At 46.3% G+C, this 18,888-nt stretch overlaps 1 protein-coding gene across 4 annotated transcripts in view; it reads right to left on the minus strand.

Moving 5' to 3' along the window:
• The window catches only part of DPF3 (D4, zinc and double PHD fingers, family 3), a 279,416-nt gene that overhangs the window by 52,267 nt on the left and 208,261 nt on the right, over positions 1 to 18,888 (minus strand). For 3 of the 4 annotated variants that reach the window (XM_005865797.2, XM_014539307.1, XM_014539308.1), the window contains exon 8: positions 8,208 to 8,336. In XM_005865797.2, the coding sequence (XP_005865859.1) occupies positions 8,208 to 8,336 (129 nt within the window). Of the gene's footprint in view, positions 1 to 3,983; positions 5,358 to 8,207; positions 8,337 to 18,888 lie in introns of all 4 variants that reach the window. The other variant, XR_001362031.1, reaches the window with a different exon arrangement.

Raw genomic sequence — 18,888 nt, forward strand, 5'->3', positions numbered from 1 at the left:
GGTTATGTATTATGAAAGGGTAAGAAATGTCCATAGCCTAGGAATTGAGAAACTGAGGCAGAGATGCATGGCAACAAACTCACACAGGATTGAGACCAAACCCAGAACTTTTCATTTCTCCTGTAGGTTTCTACTCACTAGATCAAAAAATACCTGACTCGGGTAATACACAAGCAACATCACTTCCAAAGGTAAAGAAAACACCCTATGGAAAAGTGCCTAATACATGAGCCTGCTCAAACTTGAAGTAGAAGTTCAAGATCATATTCATCAGATGTAACAGGAGGCATATTGGGATAATATTAATTAATTTTACTCCACCATGAAGTGAGACCCTCCAAGCAGCCTTTAGTTCTCTCCTCGAGTAATGATGTTGTGTTCCCTCAAGTGCTATATAAAGGCAATATCGGCTGCAGCCCATTAGGAGCATAGAGAGATGCAAAGTAAGCAGGGAGACTTAAAGGGATACTATTGATGTGCACATCATATTTTTATTAAATCCTTCTCTCGAAAAGACCAGTAGCAAATTGCATTACTGACTTTAAAGTATCTTTAAAAAATGAAATGCGTATTTCTCACTCCCAGTGTTACTGTGATTAGAGGGTCTGATCTCCACATGGTCTCAATAACAGAAATAAAGGATCAGATTGCTCTAAGTAGGGAAAAACATCAGATAGACAAAACAATAATCACCTTTTTCATCAACAGTTCCCCCAGGGGATGTGAATGTTGTAACAAATTTAGAAAGTTCTATATATTTGATTCTCCTATCTTTGGGCTAGGACTCAGAAAATTAGATGATGTTTCTGAAACATTTTGGGTGGACACTTTATTGAGCTGAGGACAAAGGAAACTAGTTAAATCATTTTCATGCTGATGACTCTAATTTCTTTTATGTTAAATTTGGAGTAAGTGATACTTATTTAACAAAAGCAACAACAAAACAATAGATGTGTTGACTGCTCATACAACTGCTGCAATTCCTGAGGTCACAGAAAAAGGAGACCTTTGTTCCTAGTAGGCATCAGGAGGGAATGTCTAGAAATGAGGTTTAAATGTCGAGCTTTCTATAACTTTCTGTACAGACTTTTAATTGGAATTTTCGTTTTGGGGACTTAATTGCTTACTCTTCTAATCCTTTAATAAGGTTACCACTTACAGCTATATTCATTATAAATACCCCTTCTTTCAACTGGACCTCAAGGGAGGTATATACACATACAGTGGGGCCTTGACTTACGAGTTTAATTCGTTCCGTGACGGAGCTCGTAACTCAAAGTGAACGCGTGAGACACGTGATGCTGGGCTGATGTTGTGGTGTTCACTGTGACGTTCGCTGCGCCAACTAGCGTTGGGGTATCTGAAGCTGGCTCGTAACCCGAATTTTAGCTCGCAACTCAAAGCAAAAAATCGGCCGAGACGACTCATATCTCGAAAAACTCGTTAGTCGGGACACTCGCAAGGCCCCACTGTATATCTTCCCCCTTTGACCAAGTATTAACTGAAGTGCAGCCATAACTGTAGCCAAAGGAGGCATTACGCTTCCAGAAAAAACTCAAGGAAAAGTATTGCAAACAAAAAGTAGTAGCTGTTGGATAGGGCTCTGAAGGAACGTGTGAAGAGGTTCAACCAGTTACTGTGAAAGTGGGAGTAAAGTTCTCCCAGAATATGGAGGCACCAAAGTAGCTCTCGATGACAAGGATTATTACTTATGTAGAGATGGTGACATCCTTGTCAAGTATATAAAATGAAACAAGTCACTATGCATCCACTGAACTTCTGAAATCTTCCTCATGTAAATAATTCCCATGTCTCTCTTTAATAATGAACTAATATTTCTATTATTAGGTTACACATAGGAATATTGTATTATATTCCTATATCCCATATGTAGGAACCTGCAAGGGCCGCACAGAACCATAATATAAGAGCACAGGAGGTCCTGGGGCCAGGTGGCCAGGGATCAAACCTGACCCCGTATTAGCTGTGAGGCCTTAGGTACATCTCTTAACCTTATTACTGAGCCTCAGTTTTCCCATTTGTAAACTGGGAATAACACAAACACCTACCCCATAGGGTAGTCATGAGGATTAAATAAACTATTCCCAGGAATGGACTCAGAACAATGTCTGGCACATAAATGCTGGCCATTGTTACGTAGAGAGAGGGTGGGAAAGAGAAAACATCAACCATCAAGGTGGCTGGAAACTCAGGACATCCAGCTTCCTCCTCCTATAACCCCCGAGTTTCCTTCTTTCACCTTCACATCTGCCTCCAAATCAGCGTCCATCCTGCTCTCTCACTTCACTCATTTAACCTCTCTGAGTTGATCTTTCTCAACTAAAAAAGGAAAGATTTGAATTTGATCATCTTTAAAGTACCTCCCAGTTCTTTTTTTTTTTTAAGGATGTAAATTCTGAGTCTGTTTACTGTGAGTAAGGTGAGACAAGGTGTTCAGGCAATGCTAAGATATAGGACCATGCTCGCATTGGCTACACCAACTGAGAAAGATGAGGATATCTACTATCCCCAACAGAAGAAAAGGAAAATCAAGTTATAGTAGTAAACATAAAACAGATAAGCGCTAGCCATCCTCAGATAAATCTTCCCATGGGAGTTTGCCTTGTTTAAACAATTCTTCATTCTTCGTTCCCTTCAGAACTCCAAGCTAGACTCTGAAATTAGGTGGGTTTTCATAACCTGTTTTAATTATGTGGATTGAATTTTTTTTCAAGTTCAAAGGTAGGCTGTCATTAAGAATTTCAGGACTACAAACAACTAGACAGATTTCAAATGACAGTATCCATTGGTCAGACATGCTTTTATTAACATGGGAGCTCACAGTTCATCAGTGAGAGGAAGTCATAATGCCATGAATCCAATATCTGACTCAAAGTAATAGAACAGATGAAGAGGTGGAGAGTGACAGCAAGAGCAGATTGTATCCCCTTAGCAGAAACCAACTGGAACCAACTATATTGGCTTTTCACACGTGCACATGCAGGAATATTAACTGTTGGGGGTTTATGCCATATTCCCTAGGAACGGGACCACATACAGATGAGGCAGGACATCCCCAAACTGGATGAGGCTGTTACTTTCGTTCTCTCACAATGAGAACAAACGCCCAGGCGAGCACGTACATATCTGAAGCAGGAGAGGAGCAGAAGCCCTGCCTGTTTCAGGTACCAGAGAAGCACAAAGGGCCCACCTGTGGGTTTCTTTGCTTGGTCCTTGCTTTTGTCTGGTTGGTTTGCTATTTTAACGAGATGTCTAATTCACCGAGGGTCTGCAAAGGATGGACTGTCAAAGCGGATCTTCCCAGACACTTACGAGCCTGGGTGGCCTCTCTCCTCGCCCAACCCAAGCCAAATGGCAGAACCCATGTCTCTGGACCTGTGCTCTCATGGAGGCCAAAGAACTTGACCACACTTAGTGAGAGTTCAGAATCTTCAGGTCAGCTCAGGTGAGTGCTGTGCCTAATCATAGACCTGCTTTCATTTGGATGCATCCCCTTGGCTGTTAAATTGGTACCTGGAGCAAGAAAGGCCAACCTCAACATGCAGTCCCCCTATGGCCAGGCGCCCGCGTTCCTGCCAAGTACAGCAGCCCACTCCCAGGTCAGTTCCCTGGACACCCCCTCCAGGTGTAGCCATGGGAGGCAATCAGGTAGGCACTTCCCCCGGCACTTTCTCTTAGAGTTGAGCCAGAAGCCAGAAGCCCCCCATTCTCCACACAGAGCCCGAAGCAAGCTCAGTCCTCACACTAGGGCCAGGCCCCTGTGGGGGTACATGCACAGACACGGCAGAGGGGCAGGCTACCCGGGAGTCACTCTCACACTAATAAGGGGGTCCAACCCCCCCCAAAAAAAACCCCCACAAAAGACAAGGTAGGTGGGGGTGGGGAGGGAAGAAAAGAAAGTAAGGGGGAAAAACAACTATGATGGTTTGCCCTCATGGTAAGACAGGTCAACCAAGACATACCTTTTGACTAGGCCCGCACAGCTGTTCACTCTTGGGACTGCCAACAAGGTGGGTGGTCTTCTCCATCGCCCCAGGGGCCTTGAGCAAGTGTGGCTTTGGTTTATTGCAGGAGATGCTATTGGAAACATAAAACAAAGTGCCTGGAGGGCACTATAAAAAAATAGGATACGGGAGGACTTGATCATCCAACGGGAATTTCTAAGTTTGTAAAGAGGGGTGCGGGGGCAGGGAAATGTACTTCAGGTAGCGTTCTTTCTTCCACGAGCGCAGCTCGGGTTGCTGAGTCCATGACTTTCTGCTTACGTTCCATTCCTGCATTTGGAAATCGCTCTTCACCAGGAGGAAAGTGAGGGGAAAACCAGCAACCACCGAACAGTGGCTCCGCTGATGGAGAAGAGGAGCCCAGCAGACGCTGCTGGGGGGGACCCAGGTGCTGGAGGGAGGCACACAGCAGCCCGCACTTCTCAGCAACTGCTGACATTTTCTCGCAAGCAGGGAGGAAGGCGGAAAGGTCAGGGATGAGAAATGGGGAGGGGGTCTGCCGAGGGAGCCAGACACTCCGTGGGGTACAAAGTGCAATCATCTCCCACCGAGGAACTCCTCCTGCCCGGGTCTCCTTGAATCAATCCTCCCCCAGTGGCTTCCTTCTAAACAGGGTATTACTTCAATTTCTTTGATTTTCCTTCATTCTCTCTCTCTCTCTCAAAAAAAAAAAGTCAGTTTCTAATAATAGTTAGAATATATAAATAATAATTTATTTAATGTAATTGGTTCTTTGTTTCCAAACCCAATATTCCTCCTCTCCTCATTTTGCCAATAAATAGGAACACTGAGGAAATCAACTCTGCTCATATCAAAAAGATCCCCTCCCCCGAGAGACAGTTCGCCTAACTTCTCATTGCTCTGGAAAATAAACAGCACATCACGAGGCCATCTCTCTGAAGGACTAGTTTGCTCTTTTGTTCTGTTTTGTTTCAGTAGTTTGTGCTTCTGCTGTACATACTCAAAATCGAGGGCAAGGGGGAAGGGATGGGTGGAAGGCAAGAGGAAAAAGCAAGGATGAAGGGAAAATCTAAGGTTGTCTTTCATTTTTTTTAAAAATGTGTCAGAACCAGAACAATGACCAAGTCAGAGGGTGATGGCTAATTGCCCAGAGAGTCCATTCATGGGTTTAGCAACTGCCCTTTTTGTCTGCTGTGGGCGAGCCCCGGCCACTGCGGCGTCCTCGGCAGGAGTGAGGCTCTTCCAAATCGTCCTCATCAAAGCCGTGGAAAGTTGAGGTGTCACTTTCAGATGTGGAACCGAATAAGTCCTCCGTGGTGCGTGCTGCGGCCGCTGCCTCCTTCTCCTTCCTGCCTTCTCTTCCCAAATGAGCTGACATGTATGATGAATATATCAGCACATGGGTTAAGCAACAGACAGCATTATTAATATTCTTATTATATTATTACAACATTATGCTTCATAGCAAGATCATAAACCATTTGCACCAAAAGAGATTAACTGGGTGCATCACCTCGCGACAGGGATTTGGGGTAAAAGGACAAAGCCAACATTTCCAGGGAAAAGGATTCCTCCCTCCCTGAAAAGGCATCATCTCTACCATAACATGTACGTCCACAGCTCTGAACGTGAGTGAAAGATTCCTCACGAGATTTTTTTTCTCTTCTGTATGCACGCACATGCGTGTGCACACACACACACACACACACACACTCACTCAGCCCCACCCAAGACAATGAGTTGACTTGGTGGGTGTTAGCCCGGCTGGTATTTCTTTGGTGTTTTCCATGGGTGTTTCTTGCACAATGTGTGTCCTTCACTTTGACAGGCAGCTCTGCAAAGGTATTACTGTCAGATAACCCGTTCCAGGCGGTTAAGCCTCCATCTGCTTTATTTTTGTTTTTACCTGTGTCTAATCCCACTCTTTCAGTACCCGTTCAATTCTGCCCTTACACCATGTGGCTCATTTGCACTGAAAGCAAAAAGAAGCTGGAAAGTCCGACATGTGGTAGGTAATAAGAGTCTCTCGTTTTCTTTAACCACTGGAGGACATTATTGTGATCTGCACCCACATACATGTGCCCACAGATACATGTGTGTGCACCCATGCACATGCATGTGCACACCCACACACACTCCAGCCACGACACACGCCCAGGTCTTCGTTACCCCAGAAAGTCCAAAGTTGTCAAATCTAACTCAGAGCACTAAGAGAGTGAAAAAATAGGAGTTATATCCTGAAATTTGTACAACTCAGGTTTAAACTGTTTACATTCTAAATGGGCCCCAGGATTACCCCCAAATAAGGTCATGATAGGCCAGTTACGGTGCCAGGATCGGGAATCTCATTTTCTCCCCTGGAAACAGGAAGTGGGATGGACTGGGAGGGAAAGAGAGCTCTTCCAAGCTCCACTCTTCCTTGGAAAAACTCCAGGAGGCCCTGGAGAAGTATTTGCCCCCTATCTTAACAAGCACATCCCATGGGTTAATGCCACCTGTTTATTCCCAAGGTATCAACTGTTTCAGGAAAACCAGAGGCAGACCTGGACTAAATTAGTCACCAAAATTAATCCTTGGCAAATGCAATGAGAACACCTAGGCTGGTATAAAATGGTCCCCTGAGTCACACAGCAGACAGATCCTGGGAAGAAAAAGCTGAGTAAAAGGCTGTGAAGAAAAAGGGTTTGGATAGAAAAAAAAATCAACTGCCCACGTCTGGTCCCCCATGAATCAGATTCAAGTACCTCATCTTTTATAGGGAAGGAAGGGAAGGAAGTAGTTTGTAATGAGGATCCTGAAGCTGCCCTCTCTAGCACGTCCCCCGAGGTCCATAGCCTTCTGCCTATAGCATCACACCCAGTGACTTCGCTTCTGACAGTCGTTCACTTTAAAAATACTGAATTGAATTTCATTTGTTTCATTTTCTTTTTAAATATCTAAAACCCAGAGTCCACTATCACACAAGCCCTCTTTTCTAAACTGGCACCAGGAGAGTAAAAGGTTCAGCTTTAGGTATCATGTTTGCAAAGTAAATGAACTGACAGGGTTGCAGTGGGCCACCCTGTCAGGGTCCTTAAGTGTTACATGTTGAGATTTGCACGCAATGGAAACCACTCCTTTTTAAATTACTTCTCAAGTCAGTCTTGAATCTAAACAACCCAAAAGCCAAATGAAGTAAAAAAAAAAAAAGAAAAGAAAAAAGACTAGCGCTAAAGTTTGTGGACCAAGCAAAGGAAGAACAGAGTTGCTCCGGTATACCCAGGTGTGGTCACCTCGGCCCTATTCTTGGAAGTAGGAGGAGAAAGGACACAGGGAAGCGTGTGGAAGGAGCAGGGCCTCCTCGCTGCTGGATCCAGTGTCCAACTGAACTGCATTTCACCTACAAGAGTCCATAGTTGAGGAGACTAAACACAAGTCTGAAATCTCTCATTGGCCTAGTTATGACATAAAAATCTATGAAAGATTGGTAGTACAACCAACCACAACCAGCCAAAGGTAACGGTTTGGTTAGAATTAAAAAACAATCAACAGCTTGAGCAAAACTTGAAAACCTGAATTCATTTTAGGAATGAAAGAACAGGATCAAAGTCTTTTTTTATTTTAGTCTTTGGAGAGGTTAGAAATGAAAATTTCAAAACAGGCCAAGCCAACTTCAGATTAGCCCTAAGAACACTGCCCTTTTGTCTCCTTCCTCTATCAGGGTCTCTTTTTTGGTTCCACATGAGAAAATGGGATGAGCGGCCAATGGATGCGATATTTATGCTACTACCGAGCAGCGCAGAGGTCTCTGACTCCCACAACTCAAAATGTAGCTGCTGCCCCAATATTCATGTTTCCGTACCTTCCAGTGCGCCCAGGCACTTCCGCAGAACAAACGAAGCTTTGTGTTACATGTACAGCACCCGATACAAGAAAGTGTTGCCTGTGTCTCCAGGTGTCCCCACATTTCTCACAACAACACACACAAAGAAATATCCACTTCATGAAAAGGCCAAACACAAGACCAGAATTTCTCCCTTCCCTTTTCCCTGGCTCCCGAGGCATGATTTCTTGAGATCCAAAGTAGAAAAATATCCAATGACCTGAAAACTCCTCTGTACTTGAAGTCATCACCACCACCAACTTCCCCACCCCACCCTCCACCCCACAGCAGATGGCAGAGGCGTGCGGGGGGACAGCTGCTGGTCTATGGGCACAGGTGCAGGAAGGGGCCGCACTCACCAGAGCGTCCGCAGTCTGCACAGGACACCAGCTCTTCAGGCCGCCCACTCTTCTTGTTCAGGTTGGAGCCTCCCAAGCAGAAGTCACAGTAGTTATTAGGAATGACTGTCCCATCCGGTCCTTTCTGGGCTGTTAAACATTTTTTTAATTGAATTTTAGACTGAGATGAGTTTCCACTGCCCCCTCTTCTCCCACAGTCTGGCAAAATCTGCTCCAGAAAAAAAAGATGAAGGTAAAATCTGAGGTTTTGTCACGACTAAGTTGTTAATAGTACCAGTGTTGCCCTGGCCAGTATGGCTCAGGTGGTGGAATGTCATCCCATGCACCGAAAGATCCCCAGTTCTATTCCTGGTCAGGGCACGTGCCTAAGTTTCGGGTTTGCTCCCCAGTCAGGGGGTGCGTTCAGGAGGCAATCGATTGATGTGTGTCTCTCTCTCTCACATCAGTGTTTCTCTCTCTCCCTTCCTCTCACTCTAAAATCAATTAAAACATGTTTAAAAAATAGTATCAATGTTTTGCAAGCCACCCAGTTTACTTTGATTGTTGCAATATTTCCCAGCTCTGCATTTTAGAAGAAACAAGACTGTTCCTCTGATTGCATCCCTGGATGGGCACAGCATCCAGGCCTGCTAGTCAAGTGAACTGCTCTCATCCCTGAACAAGCAGCTCTCAGGGCCAAGGCCCCAAACAGCAGATGGCAGCCATAAACAGTGGTGTGATGAGAGAGAGAGAGAGAGAGAGAGAGAGAGAGAGAGAGAATATGAGAGGAGAGAGAGAGAGAGGGAGAATGGTCGATGCTTAGGCCTTGCCCTTTGGAAAGATGCTTTTGTTTAGGAGACAGTCCTACCATCCCTGAAAAGGAAAACAAAGCAGCATTCATTTCCAGAAAGGACACTGAAGATGCTCTTGGGGACTTTGATGAGCATCTTGGCAGGTACACAGGTGTTCACTCTTGCTCAGCTGTATCTCCCTAAAGTCCAGACTCGCTGGTCATGGAAAGCACCCCGGACTAGATAATCAGCAGACCCCAAGTGCCTAGAATCAGGCTGGACACTTAGCTGAGCCTCAGGCCAGAGATGGACTGAAAAGCGAGTTAGTGAGTGTGCCTTGAGGCTTAAGATCCTCATAAGCCACCCATGATGAAAGTCCTATACAAACAGAGAAAAATCTTGGAACATTGTCTTAAAACAAGCCCTATGAGAACAGCACCTGTCCTCGAGCACCGAGAGCACTCTCAGTTTCTACTGCCTGGTGTAAAGCCTTGCACAGGTTCTTTGCCTCGGGAGAAACTCCCCCATTTTCCTCTGTTTCTCTGGCCCTATTGTGGACATGTCTTTGTCACATTAACACTCCCTGTTTGCGAGCAGAAAGAAACATCTCTCCATTTATGGGATCGGCCTAAACCACGGGGGCATCTTCCTCCTCGCGATACCCATGTCTGCTATCTTTCATTATTCACTGGCTAACATTAATCAGGGTCCCGTAGGGTACGAAGCTGTAAAAGGAAGCAGATATGTGAGCAGAAATACTATCCAGACAGTAAGTGATAAACGGATTCACCCACTTTAATGCGATTCCCTCTGGCCTTTGCTTCCTCCATGCCTCTGCTGTGCCTCCAGGAATAGAAAAACTTACCTGGGAAAGGCAGAAGACAAAAGCTTGCAGAATCACATTAGAGGGGGTTAATCCATTTATCAGTTGCTATTTGGATTGTTTAATCAGTTTCTAAGTCATTGATTTTCATCTTCAGGGAGGCAGACAAGTCTCTGCAAGAAAAGTGCTGGCTGTTTGGGGGCACACAGAGGAGGCCGTCACACCCTGTCATCAGTCTCTGTATCTCAAAGCCATCTGCATGTCACAGAGAATCGTTTTGCAAATCGCCAAAAACCAGTACATCTGCCTGTAACATTTTCATTGCCCAAATCCAGAAGGAAGTCCCTTTCTTCCTTCTCTCTCAATTGCCATCTTAACCATTTCTGGAACTCTCTTAAGAAAGCCAGGCACATCTATGAAGCAAGTAAACTCAGGGTTTCCTGACCAAGAGGCTATCATGGAAATCAGTCAAAAGGTGGACAAAAAAAAAGTGGGGTGCATTAAATGTAGGGGCTGAATGTAAACAAAAGTTAAATTTCAGGATTGGTATGAACTAGATATAAAATGTGGAGATGCCAGTTACAACTTAGGTAGCTTCCCACATAAAAATCAATATAAAAAATCTCACGTGTATCATTTCACAAAAACTCTCAGGAGGCCCTATCTCACCATTTGTCTCTCTCCTGTTCTCTTAGGGACCTCTTATTATGTCAGATTTTTTTCTGCCCTTTCACAAAATCTTTTAAGCAACCAAAGAAGCTGGTTGTCCCCAACCCACTGTATCACTTGTGACTTATGAGGAGAAGGAAGTAGAATATAGAGTATAAGAACTCCCAGATAATCCTTTACAGTTTTTACCACCAGCAGACCATTGGTAGAACACCCAGACCATTAAATCAGGGATCCAATACGGCAAGAAATAAAAAATTCAGAAATGATCTAGTAGAGCAAAGAAGACAATGATGGAGAAATGGATCCTATATAAAAAGACCAAAGGAACAGAATTTAATTCATCTGATGAAGAGAAATTTCTGAGGAGACCGAATCAGAATAGGGTCCCCACATATTTTGGTGTCGGTTATTGGCCACAGAAAGTGCCAGGCCCAGGAGGTGAAGAGGTGCTACAATCTGTGTAGGCCCTGGTGTATGCAGCTGTGACATGCTAGAAGTGGGGGAGGGAGGGAGGGGCTGTATTTTAGTAGAGCAATGACCCAGGATAGGAAGGGATACTGAATGGTTACACTTCATTTCCAGCAAAATCCTTTCTGCTTCAGTTCCTACTGTCTTCTCATGACAGTAAGCTCAAAGCTTTCTTCCATCTTGGTAAAATGGCGTAGAGTAGACTCATAGATAGCCTTCGCACCTGGTTCTCATACACGTTTTGGTATTTAGGATGGGTTTCGGGGTGAGAGTTCTCCCATGGAGCTCTCCCAATTCCCCAACCAGGCTTTGGGGCGGGCACTCTGCTGACACTTCTGAGGGTGCTTCTCTTGCTTATGCATGTGTACACCTGCCTCGTCTCCCCTATTAAAGGATCGACTCCTTCAGGTCAGGGACCACGTCAAACACATCTTTGGAACACCCACGGGCCTGTGCACAGGAAATGGTTAACAACGTGTGGGATGAAGGGCTCAGAAGAGAACGGCAGAGATGCAAGCAGGCAGCACAGTGATACCACCCCTGGGACTTCCCAGCAGGGACAGAGCACTGGGCTGGCTTTCTCTGGGGCAGAGTTATCTGTTGTGCTGAGTATCATTCACTGCCTGTTTATTTCCCTCATCCTCAGAGCAGAGCTGGTCCATGTCCAGAGAGATTGGTCAGTCATCTCTAACTCCCAGAGAATACAGGAGCGGTAGCTGAGAGCTCTGGGTTGCGGCAAGAATAACACTGTGCCCCTACGATGGTAGGTGAAGCACCACCTGACATGCAAACATCCAAGAAAAGTTTGTAAGACTACGCTTCATTGTCTCTTGAGAAGGGGACACCAGGTTGCATCTGCCCACTCAGCCTCCCTCTTGTTCAACAGCTTTTCGAGAAGAAAAAGCAGCAAACACTTATTACACAACAAAACTGTGATGGATCTTACGCTGGATGCTTTACATATGGTATTTCATGGATTCTCACACACAAAAAAATATTTTGTGAAGTAGGGATTATTTGACAGATGAGGTAACTGAAGTCCAGAGATTAAGGGCTGGCTCCGGGGTTCACCTCCAGGTTGTCTGTGTCCCCAGAGACTCTCGGTCTATAATCTGCCTCCTGGAAATTCCAGAGGCAAACACTTTCTGACCAACATTTGCATATAAAATATTTCAGAAATCTCTTCATTCACCTAACCCATTATTTAGGAATCCCAAAGCAATAAAAGTTGAGGTTGGCCTGGTAAAAGCGGAAATTCCCTTTGAACTGAAACTTAATGTCCCTCTCACAGGGATCCATCCCGGTGACCTGCTTACTGTCAAATGCTCTGCAGAAGAAACACTTCTCCAGAGAGTCCAGGGGCCCGGGAAGGGATTTTTTTTTAAAGTAAAGCTCACACCACGGCTCTGTTGGCCTATGGCCTGACCCAGGGTGAGCAATTTCCTGGTACTGTATCTGAGATCATTAGAAAAAGGATTTTACTATAAATAGGAAGCTTGCCCAGACCTTGCAAGTGGGATTTAAATAGAGATTCTGCCCCTGCTTATGGGAAATTGAGTCCCGCTTTATAGAATAAGATGACAGTGAGGGCAAAGGCCCGCGTGGTATCTTGGTGGCAGCGCCCGCAATGATGGACTTGGTTTTCTGTTGATTAATGTTCATGGGCTGAGATCATATGAGAGATACAAGGAAGCTGCTGAGAAAATAAAGTGAGCCTGAAGAGTTTAGGAATTTATCTGGGCAGATAACTCCAAAAATCTCAAACGAAAGAAAAGAATAGAAATCAAGAACAAAGTTCCTAAGCGGGGTGGGGGAACTAGAAGGTGGAGGGAGCATTCATATAAATCAAACCAAGAGAAAGAACAGCCAAGCCCCGAACTGTCCCACCACCACTCTCAGGAAGGGTTACGCAGTCGTTCTGGAAAATGCACACTATGGGATTTTCTACCTCAATCAGGCCGTGTCTATGGCAATCACGGCCCCAACTCTTCCATAGAACTACCACCCAAACAGGGCTGCCTTTCTCCAGTTCCGTCTGATCTCTGCTGCGATATGCCTGCCACACATGAAGGAATGGGCGGCAGGGACAGTCTGGCATCAGCAACAGCCCCTCATCCGGCTCTTCCAAGATCTGAACTCCGTCCCAAGTGTCCTAGGGAAACAGGAAGCCAGCCAGCTTAGGCTGCTCCAGGGCACATCCACAAAGCGTGACTTCACATCCTGAGCAGACGCTCAGGACCGCCTGCCAGGGCCTGGTGTGTACAAACACATGGCCATGCTCTGTGCCCGCCACCCAGCCCTGACCCAGCCCCGGCCCCAGTCCAGCGGTGGTCTCCCGGGGCCTGCTAGTTGGAGTGCACAGCCCTTGGGGAACCGGGGGGCAGTGAGGAGAACCCTCCAGGAAATGTGCCTCTCCTGTCCCCCCACCACCCTCCACGGCTGACAGTTCCCATCCCTCCATAGGTCTGACATGTTTCCATGGCAACTGGAATCCTGGGCTCCTGCAGCCTCTGGTCTTGCCACCTGTTATTACTTCATCTCTCAAGTGTAAAGCATCCTCGCCTGGTGCACTTGGCTGTGCAGAGCGCAGCTTCACAGGACGGAGTAAAGAAAGGGGGCAGGAAAAGAGGGAAAGGCAGCCCCAGGCTGGCCACACAGACAGGCCAGGCTGGAGGAGGAAGCTTTGGAGACGGGGAGAGGGTAGAGAGGGGGTGTAAGGCAACGTGCCTTCCCTTCAGAATCAGCGAGCAGGCCTCAGCTGGAGGCCACGGCCACATCAGCTACCTTCTACCCAGCCTTTAATGAGGGACGAGGGCGGGGGAGGGGGAGGCAGCAAAGGCTGGAGCCCAGAAGGCAGCTGTGCAGAGATGTGTGCTGGGCCCGTGAGGAGAACAGCGAGAAGAGGGTTAATGTGGTGAGATAAAGACTGTGAGAAAGGCTGGACCAGAGGGCAAACAAAGCCTCAGAGCCTGGATAAATGGCCTTAATTCTCATGCTCTTGCTCACCCTACGCCTTGCGTGTTTACTCATATAAATTATCTCCAAGGCCTGACACCTTTTTTCATTGCTTCCCTAGAAGAGATGAAAAAATAAATCCCACAGATCCAAAGAATAAAAATGTTGGGACCCCATTCAGGCTGGTTCTTCCTGGACACGTAGTAGCAACTTGGGCCCTGCCCTGGGCTCCTGGAGGAAGACAAAGGCTGCCTTCCTCCCCGAATAAGGAAGGCAGGGACTCCGGAGCCTGGCGGGAAAATGGACACCAGGCTCCACTCACCACGGGACTGAGAACTGCCTTCCTCACCGGCCATTTTGCTGCCTGACACTGACCACAATGAGAACGTAGGACAAGGGTTAGGAGGGGCTGCTGGTGCAGAACGATTCCAGGCACCGCTAGAGAAGGGAAGGCCCAGGGCTGTTTTAATGTCTTCACGTTTATGGAAGGAGCTAAGTCGCCACACTCCGAATTATCAAGGACGACATGAGAAAGAAGGAGCTGGATGGAGCACAAGCTACGAGATGAAGGCAGTGACACAAAGGCGTGGTCAGAGGAGCCGGCGTCTCCGAAGAGGCCTTGGAACCTGGAAAGGCTTCCCCAGACTCAGTTCTTTGAGTGCACACCTACTCAGAAGCAAGAGAATATGCTAGATGGCGTCTTTGTGTCCCTTTTAGGCCCATTGTTTGAGTATTAAATAGGGTGAAAAAAGCGACAGAAAAACAAAGTTTTCCAGACCCAGAGGAGCTCAGTCTTTCATGCTGCTTCATGCTTGTGTAGGTGTCTCTTCCCTATTTGCCGTGAGCTCCCTGAGGGCAGGCGCAGTGCCTTTCATCTCTGAATCCCCAGCACCTGGCGCAGTGATTGACGTGGAGTTGACAACACTTAATGAAAGAATGAACAAATCTTGGCAGAGGCTTTGGGTGGGGGGAGGATCTGCCAGGCAAAGAAAAGTCAAAAACCAGAAACTGAGTGGATGCAAAGTATCCCCCAAGTTCTGAGTGACCATGCTAAGGCACTGCCAGTGTCAGTCCCGTTCAGGGCAGGGACAGAAAGAGTGAGGAATATGACTAATGGGGGACTAAAGCTGCAGTGAAGAAGCCAATGGGGCCCGGCCGGCATGGTTCAGTGGTTGAGCGTCGACCAATGAACCGGGTCATGGTTAGATTCCCAGTCAGGGCACATGCCCAGGTTGAGGGCTTGGTCCCCAGTGGAAGGCGTGCAAGAGGCAGTGGATCAATGATTCTCTCTCATCATTGATATATATATATACTTTCCTCTCTGAAATCAATAAAAATATATGAAGAAGAAGAAGGAGGAGGAGGAGGAGGAGGAGGAGGAGGAGGAGGAAGGAAGGAAGGAGCTGCCGCAAACAGGCCTGCCCTCCTGCAGGAATCCTCTCCCTTAGGTATTTCTTAGAAAACCAGATGGAAGGAATTAAGAACCCCCAGACTCAGTTGGCCCCAGAGCCCCTTGAGTCCCATGTTCAGTCTCTTGCCAGGAGCCCTGCACCAGCCAATGAGAAAACAGGCCATGTTTTACCAGCCATCCCACTCTTCTTTGCATCTACCTTCATTTCCTCCATCTTTATGAAATACAAAACTCATACTGTTAGACACGGGCCTTGAGAATATTTACTCCTAAACACTGTGCTATAGAAACAGAAAACATGTATTCTCATACTGAGGTCTCCATCTTGACAGATGCATTTGGTTAGAGTTACAATTGGCCAGCAGTTTGGACACCACATCACAGTTCTGGGGCCAGAAATGACCCATCAGTAATGTCCTTTGTGCTCCAGACTTGGGCCAGCAACACCAGGTCTGTCACTGATGCTTCAGGAAAGGGAGAAAAAGACCAAGCAAAACTGATTACTCTTCTCAGTGCTGATTAGGAAAAGCGCAGGAGATGTTTTAATTTTCCAGTAGAAGGTTGTGCGGGTCAGTCCAAGCCCTGGTGCAGCAAATGTTATTGCCACCAAATGAGTCAGTTGAGGAGGAAATGGTTTCATTTGAGAGCAGCTATGTCAACAGGGCTCTGAATGAAGTGTCATTCCCCTAGAGAACTACAGGACATCTTGATCCTGGTGCTTTAGAGTCAGCTAAGCTTTACCCATTTAGGTTGTCGGGATATTATTGTGTTATTAGAATTTAGGAAGCCTCCTTCCTACCTTGCCCACCCCAGCCCCTCTGCACCCTTCCTCACCACCACCTCCATGGGACTCAGGTATGTCAACCCCATCGGTCCACAATGAACCAGCATTTTCTGGGTCCTTCAGACTGAAAAACAGTATTCAGAAAAAGAAAAAGGATGAGCCTCAAGTTTCAGACCTCAAAATTAGGACAGAATCCAGGCACCAGAGCTGAGGGAAAGCCCAGCCAGGGAGGAGGGCCCAGATGGGGACACACCCAGAAAGCAAGCCAGGCAGCAGGTGCTGGGAGCTATGGAGACATTTGCCCAGGTAGAATGGAACGTTAGGAAAGAATGGAAACCAAGACTAGCCGTTAGATTTAACAGTGGAGCCTGATTCCTGGCCAGTTACCTGACCCAGTGCATCCAAAAGAAAATAATTATAAGGAAATAGATTGAAAACCAGTCTTCAAAAGCTGGATTTCTCTAAGGCAACGGTTCACCTGGGAACTTATTAAAAATGCAAATTCGAGGACTCCACCGCCGCAGACCTACTGGTGTAGCAAAACTCTGGGGTGGGACCCAGCAGTCTGTGTTTTAATGAACCCTCCAAGGGATGTTATTGTGCGCAAGCTCGAGAACCATGGCTCTACACAACATGTGAGACACACACACTGCATCACACGTATTTTCTGTTCATGCTGTGCTTTATCTGAATGAATATTTAATCACCACGTAACCCTATGAGACAGACACATTCATGTTCTGGTTTACATAGGTGGCACTTGGGGCACAAGGAAGCTAAGTAGCTTGTCTGTGGTCACATGTCAGTAAGTGGCTATGTTGGCTCTGAACCCAGGTAGTATGGCTGTTAGCTGGTCCACTTGATACTGCCCTACCCCAAGCACACGCAACCACACACTTGAGGGAAGTCAAATCAGAGTGGCTGGCAGGCCTTGGAGGCCAGGGCTTCTTAAATGTGAGGGGTCTCATTAAAATTCAGATTATGATTAAAATCTAGAGCTAGGTCCCTAGATTCCACATTTCTTATTAAGGTTCCCTGCAAGGTAGTCAACTGTCTGGATTTGGGTGGCACTGAGGGGTTCCCAGGGCACAGGATTTTTGGTCTCAAACTGGGAATGGCCTGGGAAAACCTGGACAAGACAATCACCTGGGTCCCAGGTGATGTTGGTGCTGCTGACCACACTTTGAGAAGCAAAAAATGCAGGCCTTCAAGGTGAGGAGTTTGAGTTGTATTCAAGTGTGATGAACATATTGAGAGCAGGGAATGGCATAATCTATTTTATACTTTGAAATAAAATAGACTATAAGAGGAGAATAGACTATAAGAGGTAAGAAGAGAGGCTGAGAAACCAATAAAGAAGATGCAATGATCCAAGAAGGAGCCGGTGTGGCTAGGAGATGAAGAAAGGGAGAGATCTGGGGTATATTTTGGAGGGGAGGTGACCTGGGTGGGTGGGTGGTGAAAGAAAACAAAGAGCCAAGGACTAATCTTCAAAATTGTTGAACGGGGTAATGTGTGATTTCTTTAAAAGTAAAACACATTTATAAACTAATGTCTCAAGTAGAATTTGTAATGAGGGGATGAGGTCCATATAGCACCACGCAGTTCAAATTACTTTTGGAGACTAAATTTACCTGTGAGCTAAATAGTGTCTCCCCCAAAATGCATACGTTGGAGACCTAACCCCAATGGGATGGTACTGGAGATGGGGACTTTGGGAGGTGATTAGGGTTAGGTGGGTCCTGAGGATGGGGCCCTCATGGCGGGATCTTGTGCCCTTATAAGAAGAGACACCAGAGAGCTTGTTTCTCTCTCTCCACCCACATGAACCCAGGAAAGGCCTTGTGAGGACATAAGAAAACCACCCCAAGGAGAGAGTTCTCACAGACACCAACCCTGCTGACACCTTTATCTGGGACTTCCAGTCACCAGAACTGTGAGAAATAAAGTCCTGTTGTTTAAGCCACCCAATCTACTTTGGCATGGAAGCCTGAGCTAACTAAGAGACTGCCCATTAAAACATTAATTTCTCTTGAAAAGTCGCCAGGCAATATGATTCATTTGACAATTGGCCTAAAGGTGAAAGTTAGAAGCAATCAGCAGGACCATGACAAAGATCCCGGACTAAGACTGGGATCCATCACGTGCGGCCCCGATGTGCTGACGTAACTGAACGGTGCCCACCTCAAGCACATTCACATTTCAGCTTCCCATCTTGCTATTCATGTTACTTGAGACAAATTACTCACCCTTTCTGAACCTCAGTTTTCTACTCCGCAAAATGAGAGCAATAACATGTGTCTCATGGACTTGTAACATTAGCGAGATGATACATGTAAATTTACGCTGTGAATGCGTAAATTTATGAGACCCCCACAGGCCATGTAAATTGGTGCCTAGTAGGTGTTCCACAACTTCTTTGCCTCTTTCCTCACCTAGATGGGAAGTAATTTTATCTCTGATAAGGCAGGAAAAGAAGTGACACGTGACTAGAGAATTCCCATCCATGCACGGGCACATACTCAGTCTCTGTGCATCTTGGTATGTCTTCTAGGGGATATAGCGCCCACCTCATTTGTTGTGAGGAATGAATGAGATAAATGTGGTGCTCTTCGCTCAGTGTCTGACACATTCAAGGAATGTCGGCAAGTACTGACATTGTCGTTTCTTAGGACATGGAACTCTTCAATCCTGAACATTCTAGGTGATTACGTCAAAAATGTAAGAGAAATAAGAGACTCACAGGAAGGCAGGTGGCGGGTGCATGCCTGATCCTGGGGACACAGGATGATAAATAC

Source organism: Myotis brandtii, unplaced genomic scaffold, assembly GCF_000412655.1.
Source record: "Myotis brandtii unplaced genomic scaffold, ASM41265v1 scaffold213, whole genome shotgun sequence".
NCBI classification, from domain to species: domain Eukaryota; kingdom Metazoa; phylum Chordata; class Mammalia; order Chiroptera; family Vespertilionidae; genus Myotis; species Myotis brandtii.